The following is an 18,089-nucleotide window of genomic DNA, read 5'->3' as shown; positions in this document are numbered from 1 at the left end:
GATCTAGAGTTTTGTGTTTCTGTGTGTGGAGTAAGAGGTGATCTAGAGTTTGTATGTGTCTCTGTGTGTGGAGTAGAGGTGATCTAGAGTTTGTATGTGTCTCTGTGTGTGGAGTAGAGGGTGATCTAGAGTTTCTGGTGTTTCTGTGTGTGGAGTAAGAGTGATCTAGAGTTTTGTATGTGTCTCTGTGTGTGGAGTAGAGGTGATCTAGAGTTTTGTATGTGTTCTGTGTGTGGAGTAGAGGTGATCTAGAGTTTGTATGTGTCTCTGTGTGTGGAGTAGAGGTGATCTAGAGTTTCTGTGTTTCCTGTGTGTGGAGTAGAGGTGACCTAGAGTTTTGTATGTGTTCTGTGTGTGGAGTAGAGGTGATCTAGAGTTTTGTATGTGTTTCTGTGTGTGGAGTAGAGGTGATCTAGAGTTTTCTGTGTTTCTGTGTGTGGAGTAGAAGGTGATCTAGAGTCTTGTTATGAGTCTCTGTGTGTGGAGTAGAGGTGATCTAGAGTTTGTATGAGTCTCTGTGTGTGGAGTAGAGGTGATCTAGAGTTTTGTATGTGTCTCTGTGTGTGGAGTAAAGGTATCTATGTTTTTGTCTCCTCTAGTTACACAGGTGACATGCTGGCAAAAATGAAGTAAGACGGATTTCAGTTTCCCTGCATTAAAATATTACAATTCTTCAGGTCCTGTTTATAGGATGGTCTGGACGGAGCTTGTCTAGTTTGTTCTCTGGTGATTGGTCATTAACCAATAGAACAGAGCTTGTCTAGTTTGTTCTCTGGTGATTGGTCATTTACCAATAGAACAGAGCTTGTCTAGTTTGTTCTCTGGTGATTGGTCATTTACCAATAGAACAGAGCTTGTCTAGTTTGTTCTCTGGTGATTGGTCATTTACCAATAGAACAGAGCTTGTCTAGTTTGTTCTCTGGTGATTGGTCATTTACCAATAGAACAGAGCTTGTCTAGTTTGTTTCTCTGGTGATTGGTCATTTACCAATAGAACAGAGCTTTGTCTAGTTTGTTCTCTGGTGATTGGTCATTTACCAATAGAACAGAGGGTACAGGTGTTGATCTCCTCAGGGTGCCCACTTGTCTGCTCTTTTTCAGCGTCTCTTCCTCTTTTGAGTCCCGGGATTAGGCCTTGTCTGAGCAGTATGTCAACAGCTGCCAACTTGTTGAAGTAGAAATCTTCATCCAAATGGAAGTTAGGGATCATGTTCTGATGTCCAGAAGCTCTTTTCGATCATAGGAAACTATGTCAGACATAAAATTCAGATCAGCATAAAAAAAACACAAATAACCATCCACTGCAGAGCCATCTTCATTTAATCTTCCACACACACAACACACACACACACACACACACACAACACAACACACACACACACACAACACACACACACACACACACACACCACACCACACACACACACCACCACACACACACAACACACACACCACACACACACACACAACACACCCACACACACACACACACACAAAACAACAACACACACCACCACAACACACAAACAAACAACAAACAAACACACACACACACACACACACACACAATGAAGTTCTGAGCCTGCTCACGGGCCTTGTCTAGTCCCTGCCCCCTGTTGGTCAGCCCCTGAACCCATGGAGTCCTGGACTAGCAGGGAACAACAGTGTGTTTGGCACATTTACTGATATTCTTGCTTGATTTCTGCAATGTGCTCATTTTTGTTTTTGTCAGTCTTGTTTTTTAGTGGCACAAAAGAAGTGAATACTAAATGTGGGATAAAAAAGGGTGGGCTATACTGTATTATAATGCATTATTTTGAGCAGCTTTGTGTTMCTAATGTACAGTCACTGTGTGCCTGCAGACTATATGGCTACAGGYGACCCYGAAGATTAGCTACACAGATAACATCTGAATGATTCAGTAGGATAACATCTGACTGACCCACACAGTCACAGACGAGCTCTCCTAGAACATTTAGGGACATGTATACCTTGCATTACATTAGATTCACTTATTTTCTAAAGTATACCATAGTATTGTTATTTCACATTTTCATGTTGTTGAATATGTGAGCCTATAATTAATCAGAGGGGGGGGGGGGGTCAGCAAGTTTTGCATTAATGACTAAAATTCTAAGAAAACACTTTTGGTCACAACAAAAGAAACACAGCAACTATTTTGAGTGCGTCATGAATTCATTTCAATGTCACAAAATAGCTATAGGCCCATATATTTCTGTCCATAGCTTTGATTATATCATATAGATTGGATAAAGTGTTCATGGCGTCTCTAGTTGAATAGTCAGAGCAGCGGGGCGTTTTTCCCGCTGTTATTGGCTATACAACCGGGAGAGGCGTGGCTCCGTTAGACAAAACAGTCAACGCGCCTCGGTCTTAACCATACAAACCGCCGTTAAACTCCGTAGAAGGAGGTCTTAACCATACAAACCGCCGTTAAACTCCATAGAAGGAGGTCTCAACCATACAGAAAAGCAACAGCTATAGACCAGCACCCCTATCATACATTTATTTTGACAGTGTGCACATCCTGCACAGACTTATTCTGCAATAACTGACAGTATCTGTTGGTGTTTGGTTTTGGTCCTAAATCAGCAGCTATGGATTTGGTGTGGCTGGTGTGTTTGGCTGTGAGCTTCGGAACCGGGTTCGCTWCTGCAGAGAGACACAGCGTCTTCTGGAATAGTACAAACCCAAAGTAGGTGTTCTTCATCTCTTTCTCTGTGTGTTTGTGRGTATTTTGGTGTAGCACACATTAAAAGTGTGTGTGATTTCTGTTTACGCGCACCTAGTGCTCAACTCACTTTGAGAATGCGTATCTGACACTACTAGGCCTACTCAAGTACACTTTCTGTCATGGGATAAATACTGTTTGTGTCTCATCCACTCAATGGATAGCCTACGCGCTGAATTTTCCTCGGTTCTTTATCAGACATCCCACCCCACTGGACACACACGGCCTGGTTGAATCAACGTCGATTGCACGTCATTTCAATGAAAGTTGAACCAATGTGGAATACGAAGTTGACATCTGGATTTTGGTATTTCTTTTTATTCTTCCACTTGTAGGATATTTGGTGTAGGCTGTGTGCCTTGTTGTATTAGCTGTCTGCTTGCCCTTTAACCAGGTAACATAATTATATTTAGGCTATGGTAGGCCAATCGCGCAGCAGGGCATAAACAGAGAACAAGGGGGAAGAATGGGAACGAATTCTGAGACAGAAGACACTGAATCAACCATATAATGATCATGATCACAATAGATAGACTCCCTCACACAGCATAGCATAAAAATAAATCCTGACATGAACCAACTCGACCTGAGTGTCTGAATCCAGACTGTATGTCTGTGTTTCACTCTATTGGTGGTTGACAGTCTGACACTTCAGCTCTCCTAAAGGGGAAGGGGGGGGGGGGGTGAGAGACATGTCCAATGCTGATGTTTTGGGGTCAGAAATTGTAAGCTACCCTGCCACTCAGTGGGATCAATGGAGCTTGACAGGCGTATGCGAGGCCATGTGATTTATTGAGCTTTTAGCACAGAGCTGAAGATGGTGAGGAAGAAGGATGGATTATTTTATAGAGGAAATGGACAAAGACTGAGGGGTCACGTTTTCAGCCGACTCTGGGTCGATGTTATTGTACCTTCTTCTCCTTAGGCCAATGATGATGACAGAGCACTAAATTAGATTTCCTATGAAATGGGAAAGATATTGGTTTTGTAATTGATTTAATGATGTGAGTATGGAAAATTTTGTTGACTAGTCATACCATGTCATGCGTCGTGAGTAATGGGTTTTGTCGGTGTGAGTCAGCCGTGTACTTTACCTGTTCATACGCAGGTCTGACTTTACCTGGGTTTGTCGTTGACATCACTGAGACGGTGCCTCGAGCACAAGGAACACGACTTCTGTTGATCAGGTGACATGAGGAAGGGAAGAGAAGGACATCTGAACCAGACTCTTAGGCCATAATGAGAAAAGAAAGAGGTTATAGAGGAGAAATCAGAGCATCAGAGTTGTGGGCAAGTGAGAATTGCTATAAATGCAGAGAAATACAGAAAGAACATTTGAGGGGCAGTGGTCTGAGTCAGTGTGTGTTTAACTTGTGCCGACCGGAATCCCCCCAGAATAGTAAACAAACAAACTTTGACCAACTGGGGACATTTTGTTGATCCCCACAAGATCAAATGTTATTTCTAGGTTAGGTCTAGGGTTGTTTAGGTTAGAGCTAGGTTTAGGTTAAGGTTAGGATAAGGTTATGGTTAGGGTTGGGGGTAACCTTGTCCCCACAAGTTTAGCTGCGCAAGACTGTTTCTTTAATCTGGCTGGACTACATTCCCACTAACTCTTGCATAACACATCAACAACAACCATCATAATGTACACTAATCCTTTTCGTAGCAGACTAAAGATAGACTAACACATAACCAGACAATATGTTCACACGTCACACATGTACTCTAGACACAAACAAGCATGTTCAGACACACACTCTCACATACATTGACACAGTCACACATTAACAAAAACAAACAACATGGTAACTCGCCGCGCCAGTTTMATGTGGAAGCTGTGATGCGCTCAGTGTCCACTAAAGACCGATAGACTCACACTGATTACTATTACTCATGATACAAGCTCTACTCACACATTCTGTACTGCATATGTCTCACACACAGTTTTTTCCCCAGAAGTCTTTATCTAAAGTCTCTCAGAAGGAGAATAATCACTGTTAAAAATGAAGACTTAATTCTAGTCTGACCCGTACACACCTGCTATTGTTACCACATTTTTACTGTATAATCGCTCGTCCTTCTCTTTAATCCCTCGTTCTCAGTTTCCATCTTTCTTTTTCAACTTTCTCTTTCTCTCTGGGCAATTTTCAGTCTTTCAGCCTGAAAGCCCAATCTGGTCCCTCAACTGTCGTCCCACTTTACACTGTGTCTCAACCACCTGATTCACTCCCATGGGATCACTGAGTCTAATTGATTCCTGGCTGATTGATCTAAGGCGATCAGGTGTAAACTGATGTTTACTGACTGACTTCYGATGGTAACACACAGATCGCTCAGTGTGTGTGTACAGTTGTCAGTCTCCGACCTGACTGGTGTAGAAACTGGTTTTTCGCAGTCTGTTCCAACCTTGTGTTATAGCCTGGTGTGTGTGTGTGAGAGACTGGGCTTGTTTCGACCTGATCCAACAGCTTAATCATTAGTTCTGGCGCAATGCCTTGTTACTGGAAGTGTTTTTTTGTTTTTGACTGAGGGTGAGTGTGTAGTGTTGCCTGAACTCCAATGTCAGAGAAAGGGAGGGGCCCTATATGTAGGCGATATTACGGAGCACTGGTAAATCAGTGACTCACACGCATACATGCGCACACACACACACACTCTCTCTCTAGGGGCAGGAGGGAGGAGTTGGGTGTTAATATTAGTAGCAGCCAGCATTCCACACTTCCCCTGTTACTATACTCAACTCTGTCAGCTGTGTTTCGACCCCCCCCCCCCCCTTTCCTTCCTTCTCTCCCTCCTTCTGTAACCTGTCCGTTTCCTCTCTCCATCGCCACTCCCTCTTCTCCCACACCAGCTGCGTCTTCTCCAGCTTGTTATTGCCTGACTACCTCTCTCTCTTTCTCACTTCCCTGTTTCCATGAGTTCATCTCTATCACATATTCAAGTATTCATGTTCTCCTCTCCATATAGCTATATATTTCCAATTCTCTGTCTTCTTTTGTCTTTCTCTCTCGTGTTGTTGAGGTGTTGGGCTTGTCTGAACAGATATGTCCTAGAGGAAGAGGTTTAGGGTTGTGGTGGCTGGTGGGGGAGAGAAGGTGGTTGGTTAAAGTTAAATGTGTGATTTTCTTCTCTGTTGTAAAGCTCTTCTTTCCTCTGGCTATATTCCCTCTCTCTATTCTGAAACCTCCCTCTCTCTATTCTGAACGCCCCTCCCCTCTCTCTATTCTGAAACCCTCGACCCCCCTCTCTCTATTCTGAAACCCTCCCCTCTCTCTTCTCCTCCCTTCTCTATTCTGAGAACCTCGGCCTCTCTCTCTCTCTGACCTCCTTCTCTCTATTCGAACCTCCCTCATCTCTTTCCCCCTCCCCTTCCCTCTCTATTCTGGATCCACCTCTATTCAATTAACAAAGGGGCTTTACTTGCATGGGAAACATATGTAACCATTTGCCCGAAAGCAAGGTCTCCTCTCTCTCCCTCACTGCATATGTCCTCTGGTTCCTAATCCGTACAGCAAATGAGGGGGAAATACCACGCGCACACAGATTACAGATGATCTGGAGCTGTAATCCTGACTAGCTGACCTATAGACCACTAAAATCGTAATCGTCATTGCTGTGCTTTTTGATATTTAGAATAGATTATATCCCTGCTAATCCTCTCTGGCGTAACAGTGGTGTGTGTGTGTGTGTGTTGTGTGTGTGTGGTGTGTGTGTGTGTGTTGTTGGTGTGTTAGTAAATCTGAGCTCCCTTAAATATGTAGAGGAACATATCCTACATAGAACAATCAGTTAAAGGAGCCAATAGGATAGCTCCAGTCAGTCAGCTACACAGCGTATAGTTCTGTCCATTCAATCACATCTAGGCATATAGCTTGTTTCCTGCTGACATAACAGCTGTCTTACCGAACACTCTCACACACACATTATCATGGATGTAARATAAAACAACGTTTTGCCGTGTTTAAATTATATATATTTTTTAATACTTAATTAGCACCACCCGGGCCCCCTTCCATCTCAGCTCTTCCTCTCGCCTCCTTATCTATGGTCCAGACTTCCTCTCTCTCTCCGTCAGTCCCTCTCTTTCTCACAGACCCTGCTCTGTTTTCCTGAGTAGTTTTCCACACAGATCACAGCAGCTTGCTTAGTCTCCCCACTGTTACTGTTTGACTCAATTCTGCAATACTGAGGACTGCTTTATCCTCACGTTATCACATTGTGTGTGTAGGGTCATGTTTGTGTGTCCAGTATCATCTCGTGCAGCGTTTCAGAGACGGCTCTCTGTTGCCCCCTAAGGGCCACGTCCAGTCAGCTCAGCTCAGGCCTGACTGACTTCTCTGTTTGAAGCAGCCGGGATATTTCCAACAAGAATTTTTGCAATTCATGACATTCACTTTGAATGAAAATAATTTTGACCCCAACCGTGTTATTCTGTATAATCCAGATTGAACCCTGGTTATTTGGAATATAATCGCCCTGGTTGAGAGACCTGTGAGTCTAGTTCTCCTCATTGACCCAAACCAAGRTGCATATCTAGCAACCTGCCAACACGTAGCCTTTTTCTATTCATCTGGAAGAGAGAGTTGGGAACAAAGTGGGGGATGGGTAAAAGAGAGGAAGGGATTTGTGTTGAGAAATTAGGCTGTCATGAAGAGCTCTGATAGTATGTTACCTTAAGAGCAAGGGAAGAATAGAGGTGTGATGAACGGAGGGAGAGGGGGATGGGTTAATTTAGAGCGCATAAAGGGGAGACAGACGGAGAGATGGGACATGGATGAATAGATGGCTGGCTGGAGGGAGGGGAGAAAAGGCTGTGTTGACATTTTTAAAGGCTCTCAAACCCTGCAATTCCTTATAAAGAATCACACATACCATGAATAGGTGGTGGTGGTAATAAGTGGAGTCTGGATGTGATAATGGGGGTTGGGACAGAATGATTAGACTCCTGTTATTCTGATCTGTTGGAGCGTGACAGACAGAAGAATGACCTCTTTGGAACTCTCCTCAGGAGAGAATGTGGGAGATTAGAGAGTGTTCTGGAGAGGTTCTACTAGGGGAGTTAGTGTACAATACTGTATTAGTAGATACAACAACTAAAACCCAGATTACAACTGACAGGCCTATATCCTCTTGAGTTGAGGTGTGAATGTGGGATACCACAGTGAATTAATAGGGTCATTTATACGCCTGTGTGTGCAGATTTTATAGTTGTATGGTGTGAGAGAATTCTATATGGGAAACACAGGAGGGCAGTAGGGAGAGAAGAGAGATGGGCCTATAAGTAGGAAAGAATGGAAGAGAAGAGAGGGGTGGGAGGTGAATCTAGAGGGGAGAGATGTGATAACAGCAAGAGATGAGGAGAGGACTTCAAAGCTGTTGAGAACTTCAATGAGGTGTTAAAACAACTCACCCAATCACCCTACTGTCATAACCCTACTACACACACACAACACACACACATCTGTGACGCAGTAGCTACAGTAGCAGCTCTGAGAACTGTTCAGAAGGAGAGACTTACCTTCCACCTGGCTGTTTACACACACCTCAGTGAGACATAGACAGACACAGACACACACACACACCTCAGTGGACAGGCAGACATACAGACAGGCAGCAGGCTCTGGTCTGCCCTGATAAACAGATGTGCTCAAGTGCCTGGGGTGTGAGGCGGCCTGAATTCTGGTATTCAGAGAACTCAACCCTCACCCCTGCCTCTCACACACGCGTAGCTATCACATTAATGCAACTCTCACTCTCCTGTGAAGAGAAGGACGAAGGAGAGGGAAAGACGAGAGAAAGGCGATACTGTTCAGAGGGAGGGAGGAAAGGTCGCTTGTGTTCAAGTTGTGAGTCTGGCCCTGTGTCAACTGGCTTCAATCAGCTGGATTCTCCCAGATCCCTAGGCTGAGATTGCACACACGCTCACACATGCACACATCACACAACCCCTCCCATTGATAAGTATGGCCGTCAACATTACTGTAAATCTAGCTTCATCATGATTATTGTACAGAGTAAATTATGGGCAACATGGACCACGTGCAAAATGCTGAGAGCCATAGTAGCTACAACATACCTCACCTTATCATGTCTACATCAGCCTCTACTAGTGAGTAGGGACATTGAGCACAGCTTTGGGCTAGAGGGGTGAAGGATGGGGGGCAGACTGGAGTCTAGTCAGCTCCAGGGTTTATGTCTTTGGGGGAGGGGTAATTACACCTATTCAGACCCCTCCTCCCTTTGTGGGCAACAGCTTGCCCCAGACCCCAGATAGCTTTTAATTAAGTAGGCTCTCAGAAGAGCTTTTAATTAAGTAGGCTCCAGAAGAGCTTTTAATTAAGTAGGCTCAGAGAGCTTTTAATTAAGTAGGCTCCAGAAGAGCTTTTAATTAAGTAGGTCTCCAGAAGAGCGTTTTAATTAAGTAGGCTCCAGAAGAGCGTTTAATGAAGTAGGCTCCAGAAAGCGTTTAATGAAGTAGGCTCCAGAAGAGCGTTTAATGAAGTAGGCTCCAGAAGAGCGCTTTAATGAAGTAGGCTCCAGAAGAGCGTTATGAAGTAGGCTCCAGAAGAGCGTTTAATTAAGTAGGCTCCAGAAGAGCGTTTAATGAAGTAGGCTCCAGAAAGACGTTTAATGAAGTAGGCTCCGAAGAGCGTTTAATGAAGTAGGCTCCTGAAGAGCGTTTATGAAGTAGGCTCCAGAAGAGCGTTTAATTAAGTAGGCTCCAAAGAGCGTTAGAGTAGGCTCCAGAAGAGCGTTTAATTAAGTAGGCTCCAGAAGAGCGTTTAAATGAATAGTAGGCTCCGGAAGAGCGTTTAATGAAGTAGGCTCCTGAAGAGCGTTTAATGAAGTAGGCTCCAGAAGAGCGTTTAATGAAGTAGGCTCCAGAAGAGCGACAAAGGGAGATCTGAAAGTGTGATTGTTTGTAGTGACTGAGATTAGCAACAGAATGTGTGTTTTGACAGCTTTAGACAGGAACATGTTTTTAAGGAGAAGCTGTGGTTGGTGTGGAAATCAGGTGGATTCCATTCAGTTAGGAAAGTCTCTTCATTCTACTGTAGCAGTGCAGTTCTCTCGTGCCGTTCGTCTCAACCCTGTCATTACCAGTCGGAGTCAAAGAAAATTAATAAGAAAGGAACAGAATTGTTTGTCAATTAAGAGCTTGTACCGCAGACCGGCGTGTGTGCATGTGAAGGCTAAGCCAAAGATATCATCCTGTTTTGAAGTGGTGTAAGAAAGAGGCAAATCTTGCTATTAGCCCCGGCTAATGAGCCTAGGTACGGGCTCTGCTAACAATACATGTTGTGACAGGCAGGGTACTCTCTCTAGGTCTCTCTCTCACACACACACACACACGCAGGGGGATTAAAGGGGGTTAGAGACCCACATGGAGCCAGTGTGTCTGTCACTTAAGAAGGACAACAACAACAGGAGAGAAAGGAGGGATGAAAGGAGGGAGGCAGGATACCAGATACCTKRTGTTCTAGGCTTTGATGCTTGGGCACACAGAAACACAACATAAACATGGYAGAACTGGGGTCTTCACACTGTCTCTCTCACACAAAGCTAGTGTATACATTACTATGAGKCCTTCCTCCCTAATTAAAGTGCCACCAGCTGCCTGTGATACAGACGCTCTCTCTCTCGTGGCACAGAACAGAGCCACACACCCGGAGTATGTGGCAGGGTGTTTGTGCTGCGGCCTGTGTGGATGTCTGTTCAGCCCAGGGCTGGGAACCAATGAGACTCTGACGTGCATATTATACTGATTACATCCTCAGGGATAACAAGCTCTTACCCACAAACTCAACCTCTCTTCCAGAAAAGTGTGTGTGTGTGTGTGTGTGTGTACTCTGCCAGCACCACTGACTCCTCGCCAACACAACTCAACTGTGTGAGCTGAATCCTTATAGGCCTAGAGGACAGCTGGAAAGCACTGTTTTAATTTGATACCCAGATACAGCACTTTGTTTCTTTCATCTCTCTAACCTTCCTTCCTACCAGAAACATAAGTTCCACTGCTCTACCCACTGATATAGGGTTTATTTCATGAGTTGTGTGTGTTAGACATTTGTGTCCGTTCACGTGTATACCTCAGTAGATTGGAGGGGTTGGCTGGAGGGAGGGAGGGAGGGAGGGAGGGAGGGAGGGCGAAACAACAACCACAACAACAACAGTTAAAATCTAGAACCGAGATGGGGGGGGGGAAGCTTAGAGTCATAAAGTCAATGGAGGGTGAAGATGAAAAGGAACACAAAGAGAGACTGTCTCCACCTCCCTCAATATTTATTTTTCATGGAGGAAGAAGTAGGAAGAGACAGAATCAGGGGTGAAGAGTCACTAGAGGAGTAAAAACAGTCACACCCACTGACACTCCAACAGGTGCAGAGGGAAAGAAAGGGAGGGAGAGGGACAAAGAGAGATGATAACTAACTCATTCAAATGACTTGTGTAGGGAGGGAGAGAAAGAGATTAAATGACTTGTAGGCGGAGAGAAAGAGATTAAATGACTTGTGTAGGAGGGAGAGAAAGAGATTAAAGACTTGTGTAGGGAGGGAGAGAGAGTTAAATGATTGTGTAGGGAGGGAGAGAAGAGATTAAATGACTTGTGTAGGGCGGAGAGAAAGAGATTAAATGACTTGTGTAGGGAGGGAGAAAGAGATTAAATGACTTGTGTAGGGGGAGAGAAAGAGATTAAATGACTTGTGTAGGAGGGAGAGAAAGAGATTAAATGACTTGTGTGTGGAGGAGAAGAAAGAGATTAAATGACTTGTGTAGGGGGAGGAGAGAAAGAGATTAAATGACTTGTGTAGGGAGGGAGAGAGAGTTTAAATGACTTGTGTAGGAGGGAGAGAAAGAGATTAAATGACTTGTGTAGTGCGGAGAGAAAGAGATTAAATGACTTGTGTAGGGCGGAGAGAAAGAGATTAAATGACTTGTGTAGGGCGGAGAGAAAGAGATTAAATGACTTGTGTAGGGGGGGGGGAGAGAAAGAGATTAAATGACTTGTGCAGACAGAGCATGTATCAGACAGACGGACGGACGGAGAAACTGTCACTCAAAATCTTGTCTCCATGGACACAGCTGGCCAGTGAAACTCTACTCTTAAAACAATGAGTAGAACGCCGCTCCAGAAAACAGATGAGGGAGAGAGTTAAAGAGGGATGGGCAGAGAGAGTTAAAGAGGGATAGGCAGAAAGAGTGTCGGCGTGTAGTGGTGTGTTCTTGTCTAAATAAATACATCAAACAAGTTCAGCTAGTGACTCCTGATTGGCTACTCACTAATTCTCATTGTCTGGGTGACAGGTCTACACCAGGACTCACGCAATCACACACGTGCCGCAGGTGCAAATACACACACACACTGTCTGTTTGGGCTGAGTCTTAACAGCTTTTTGTGTTTATGATTGTCCGTGAGTGTGTTTATTATGAGAGTGTGTGTTTGAGTAAGTCGGTTCTTCCATGCGTGTTTGTTCATGTGAGTGGAACAGCCCACACAAACMCTGTCATCCGGCTGGGAATGGGCCGTGATGATATTTCATAATGTTACGTTTGTTCCTTCGGTCAGTCAGAGATGACTATTAGATGTAAGGTCATCTAAAGATAATAGCCAGACATGTCACTAACCACTCTCCTRCTCTTCTCTCTAGTTTCCTATGGGATGAGTACACAGTGGAGGTGAAAATCAACGACTACCTGGACATCATCTGTCCTCACTACACGCGCGGGGAGCTGCCGTCCCAGGAGGCRGAGCGGTACGTGCTGTACATGGTGGAGAAGGAGGARTATGAGGTGTGTAAGCCCCACTCCTTCGACCAGCTGCGTTGGGAATGTTCCCGACCCTTCGCTGCCCACGCCCCCGAGAGGTTCTCCGAGAAGTTCCAGCGCTTCACCCCCTTCACCCTGGGCAAGGAGTTCAGACATGGAGAGAGCTACTACTATATCTGTAAGTATATCAATACTATAGTAGTACTACTACACATTTACTAATACCACTACTATCTATGTGCAGTACTACAATCTATGTGAATACTACCACTTAACTGTACAATAGACTACTCTAACACAATGCTTGGGTATTTGTACTAAATCTCCCTCTCTTCTCCCTCTTCAGCCAAGCCGCTGCATCACCACGGCCAGGAGTGTCTGAGGCTGAAGGTGGATGTGGTTGGACCTCATGGTGAGCTCCATTCCCCTGTCTCCATCAACATGCTAGCATTAGCCTCTGTTAGSWWWASCCTRTAYAGGSTWWWSCTATGGTAGCATTAGCTTCCYTTKYCATRAATGGCTAGGCTTAGTGTTCCCCATATTRAGTGGTGTTCCCGWTGGGTGTTCATACAATCAAGTTCTTACCAATGACTTCTTGTCTTKWACAGGTTCTGGGAAGGCCAAGYCTGACAAAGTCAAGGATGGAGRGATGGAGAAAGCGATGGATGGAGGAAAGGGAAAGATAGGAGCAGGAGGAGTGCACAACCCCTCCAACAGGCTTCCAGCCGGTACGTCTCCCATCTGTCCATCCAGAGAGACAGTCAGATGTARAGCATTGACTCTGGATACTGGAAGTACAGTAGAATTGTTCCACTTGTTTCTGATAATAACATGTTCTCTCTCTCTCCAGATGACCCTACTGTGTTGGAGCCTAAGGTCCAGAAGAGTGTGGGTAGTTCAGGTGTTCAGCTGGTCTCCCTGTCGGTCTTCTTCACCCTGTTCCCCGTCCTACTATCCCTGTTGCTATATTGAGACTGAGTTACAGACCTAGCTACAACAGAGACACTGTCAACCCAATGCTGGACATTGGCACAGAGAAGATTTTTATAGATATTTTTATATTTGCAACTGGACTGAGCTGCTGCATGTGTGTGTGTGTGTGTGTGTGTGTGTGTGTGTGTGTGTGTGATTGGAACGTGGATCGTTCCAGAGACAATGATCTTCAAGAGTATTTTCTGAAGGATATTTTTCTACATGTTTTTGTAAATGAAAGAGGATGGATGCTATTTCCCTTTTCACTCCATTTGATCTGTATGGAGACCTGGAAACCCCACTGACTCTGGAACAGATCTAACTGGAAACGTGATGTACTAATCATTATTAGAAAACTGACAAAGGGATAACTGTTTTCATGATTACCCTGAATTGATTTGTAACAGTGATTATACACTGAGTGTAAAAAAACATGATCAATACCTTCCTAATATTGAGTTGCACCCCCTTTTGCCCTCAGAACAGCCTCAATTCGTCAGGGCATGGACTCTGCAATGTGTCGAAGGCGTTCCACAGGGATGCTGGTCCATGTTGATTCCAATGCTTCCCACAGTTGTGTCAAGTTGGCTGGATGTCCTTTCTTGTGATTCTTGATACACACAGGAAACTGGTGAGCGTGAAAAACCCAGCAGTGTTGCAGTTCTTGACACACTCAAACCGGTGTGCCTTGTACCTACTACCAAACCCCGTTCAAAGCCACTTCAATCTTTTGTCTTGCCCATTCACCTTCTGAATGGCACATATAAACAAGCCTTGTCTCAAGGCTTAAAAATCCTTATTTAACCTGTCTCCTCCCCTTCATCTATTCTACACTGACTGAAGTGGAATTAACAGGTGACATCATAGCTTTCACCTGGTCAGTCTGACATGGAAAGAGCAGGTGCTCCTAATYTTTTGTACACTCAGTGTATAATGCGGGTACATATTCTTTGTTCAATCTGAAATAGTTTGAGCCAACGCCTACAGTAGTCCTCTGAAACGGCCTCATGTTTCCTCTACATGTGGAAACTATTGATGTGTATATATGTATGTGTATTAACTGACCTTCCTCTAAGCACGGTTTATGTCTTGTTTAGTGTAGTAGATACTCAGGTCAATGGGGACGTTTCTTCTTGACATGTCACTAAAATCAAACTAAAGTGTATTTGTCACGTCCACAGGATACAGCAGGTGTGAACAGTACAGTAAAATGCTTACTTGKAAGCTCTTCCTCAACAATTATAATTCACTGTACAAAACCCAATGATGTGACAGATGCATACTCTAAAGCACAGATTAGCACACACTAGAACAAAACACACATTCTATGTTGTAGATATACACAGATATCTACATAACCAGATCCTCTGTCATTGAGATGGTACAACAGCTTCTAGTGAACAAATTGGGATTATTTTAGTCATTGCTGGTTTGCTTTTGTATGTCTTCATGGTTTAGTGTTGAACAGATGAGTGTATAGGAACTAGATGGAGGGAATAGGAGTTGAGGGAAGGAGGAGAGCAAAGCGGTAATGACAGGATTCTGAGAGGGTGTTGTGATTGCAGGGAGGCTGGGAGCTGTGCTTCCTTTACTGATGGGCATTCATTGCATACTGATATACTGTAAACAACATAACCGGTACACTGGATATTATGGTGTGTGTACAGCACTGTAGGTTGGTGGCACCCTGTTTGGGGAGAACTGGCTCGTGGTAATGACTGGAATGGTATCTCATACATAAACACGTGGTTTCCAGGTGTTTGATGCCATTCCATTCGCTCCGTTCCGGACATTATTATGAGCCGTCGTGCCCTCAGCAGCATCCTGTGGTTTACAGGTGTAATGCAAAGGAAATCCCTACATACAGACACTGTATTGTAACTTGTTTTTGTAAATGTTTGTACATAAAATATGTAAATAACAGCATTTGTTTAAAATGTGAAAACTTTAATGTAATTAAAAAAGTGATAATAAATCTGACTTGAGTGCTTTCAATTCTCACATTTTATAGCCAAAGGTAAAACATTGATGGTCACACTTTCAAAGTTGTTACTTTTGACACAATTCACAGCTGGAGTATAAAACTTTCACTGCGACATTCTGACATTTGTTTTGATGGATGACAAAGGCCCATCCATCTGATCTCTGAAGAAATCTCACCCTCTCGCCAACTCCCCTCATGTCTTTCCCGTGCTCTTCTCTCCTTCCCTCGCTTTTGCCATTTCTGTCTTTCATCCTGGGCTGGTTTTCTCTGGCCATAACATCACAGCCCTATGGCCAAACGTCGGTGTGGAGATGGATGAGAGAGATACTATTTGGCCCTAAACAGAGAGTACACAGTGGCAGAATACCTGACCACTGTGACTGCCCCAAACTTAAGGAAAGCCTTGTGTAACGAGTGCGCTGAGAGTCGGGAAGCAAGATCAGGGAGTGAGTGTTTTAATAAATAAACAACTAAATACCAAACAAGAAACGCACAGAAATGATGACACCTGGGGAAGGAACCAAAGGGAGTGACAGATATAGGGAAGGTAATCAGGGAAATGATGGAGTCCAGGTAAGTCTGATGACGCGCAGGTGCGCGCAACGATGGTGACGGGTGTGACCCATAATGAGCAGCCTGGTGACCTAGAGGCCGGAGAGGGCACACACGTGACACTTTGACTATGTACAGACTCAGTGAGCATAGGCTTGCTATTGCGAAAGGCCGCCGTAGGCAGACCTGGCTCTTAAGAGAAGACAGGCTATGTGCACACTGCCCACAAAATGAGGTAGAAACTGAGCTGCACTTCCTAACCTCCTGCCCAATGTATGACCATATTAGAGACACATATTTCCCTCAGATAACACAGATCCACAAAGAATTTGAAAACAAATCAGATTTTGWTAAACTCCCATATCTATTAGGTGAAATAGCACAGTGTGTCATCACAGCAGCAAGATTTGTGACCTGTTGCCACAAGAAAAGGGCAACCAGTGAAGAACAAACACCATTGTAAATACAACCCATATTTATGTTTATTTATTTTCCCTTTTGTACTTTAACCATTTGCACATCGTTACAACACTGTATATCGACATAATATGGCATTTGTAATGTCTTTCTTCTTTTGGAACTTCTGTGAGTGTCATGTTAACTGTTCATTTTATTGTTTATTTCACCTTTGTATATTATCTACTTCACTTGCTTTGGCAATGTTAACACATGTTTCCATGCCAATAAAGCCCTTTAACTGAAAATMATAATACTAATTTGAGAGAGCACAGGGGGAGGAGAGAGGGGTGACAGGAGACCATGAGCAAACTGACACCTGGATATGAAAGTGCTACTCTCACTCTCTCCCTCAAACTCTCCCTTGCCCTTCTGTTTGCTATCTTGTCTCTTCTCTCCCCTCCCTCTCTCAATTCAATTCAAAGGGCTTTATTGGAATGGGAAACATGTTGACATTGCCAAAGCAAGTGAAATAGATAAACAAAAGCAAAAGAAACAAGTGAAAAAGTTCCAAAGGAATAGAGACATTTTGTCAATAGGGTGTGCAGGGTGAATACGTGGTCGGTCGTACAGTAATTTGGTAAAAAGCCAATTTGCTCAGTACATTGTTTTCACTGAATAAATGTATGAGTCTGCTGTTAAGGATAATGAAGAGGATTTTCCGAAGGTTGCTGTTGACGCATATCCCACGGTAATTATTGGGGTCATTTGTCTCCACTTTTGTGGTTTGTGGTGATCAGTCCTTGGATTGGGGAAGATGCCAGAGCTGTGGAGGATGTTAATATTAAAGAGTTTAAGTATAGCCGATTGGAATTTGTTGTCTGTATATTTTAGCATTTCATTTAGGATTACAATTTAGGATTACAAATGTAACCGATTGAAAGGCTATTAGCGCGCACCACCGCTAACTAGATAGCCATTTCACATTGGTTACATTTGTTCTTAGTTATAGAGTCCAAAAGATTGGAGAAGAGGTTTATCCATACTTATACATATTTATCCATCTCCGTTTTGGATAGATTACTCTTCATGTTGTTGTTTGTTTAGTGTGTTCCAGTTTTCCCAGAAGTGGTTAGATGCTATGGATTATTCAATTACATTAAGCTGTTTTCCAACGTGCTGTTCCTTCTTTTTCCGTAGTGTATTTTTGTATTGTTTTAGTGATTCACAATAGTGAAGGCGTAGTCTCAGGTTTCTGGGTTTCTATGTTTTTGGTTGGATAGGTTTCTCATTTTCTTTCTTTGTTTTTTGCATTCTTCATCTAACTCTCTCTCTCTCTCTGCCCTGTCTCCTGTGAAAACTCCACATCCGCTGGCACCATGTTGAGTTGGACTGCAGGGCTGCCCATATAGGTAGTACCACCTATATGTACCAACCGGGGCTTACACAAGCTTTACAGTGCAAACAGAGGAGTTACCCAAATCTGTCATCTTCAACATAATATTTGAAGATTTTATTTCCAAAATGCTATATATCAATTTTCAGAAATGTTGGTAAATTTGCTTTTATTGTTTAAAGAAATTATGAAAGAGTTTGTGTTTTTCACTATCTGGTCACGGCATGGGGTTGTTCAATGTCAACAGTGAAGAGGCGACTCCGGGATGC

General features: G+C 43.7%; 1 protein-coding gene across 1 annotated transcript; it reads left to right on the top strand.

The window, feature by feature from the left end:
- The first annotated feature begins 2,442 nt into the window (after positions 1-2,442).
- Positions 2,443-13,921, top strand: efna1b (ephrin-A1b). The gene is made up of 5 exons (XM_024142100.2): positions 2,443-2,716; positions 12,403-12,698; positions 12,867-12,932; positions 13,129-13,248; positions 13,371-13,921. The coding sequence occupies exons 1-5, from the start codon at positions 2,619-2,621 to the stop codon at positions 13,490-13,492; spliced, it is 702 nt and encodes a 233-aa protein (XP_023997868.1). The 5' UTR covers positions 2,443-2,618; the 3' UTR covers positions 13,493-13,921.
- Positions 13,922-18,089: the final 4,168 nt, after the last annotated feature.

Source organism: Salvelinus sp. IW2-2015, unplaced genomic scaffold (genome assembly GCF_002910315.2).
Source record: "Salvelinus sp. IW2-2015 unplaced genomic scaffold, ASM291031v2 Un_scaffold2955, whole genome shotgun sequence".
In the NCBI taxonomy this organism is placed as follows: domain Eukaryota; kingdom Metazoa; phylum Chordata; class Actinopteri; order Salmoniformes; family Salmonidae; genus Salvelinus; species Salvelinus sp. IW2-2015.
This window is presented reverse-complemented; position numbering and strand designations above follow the sequence as displayed.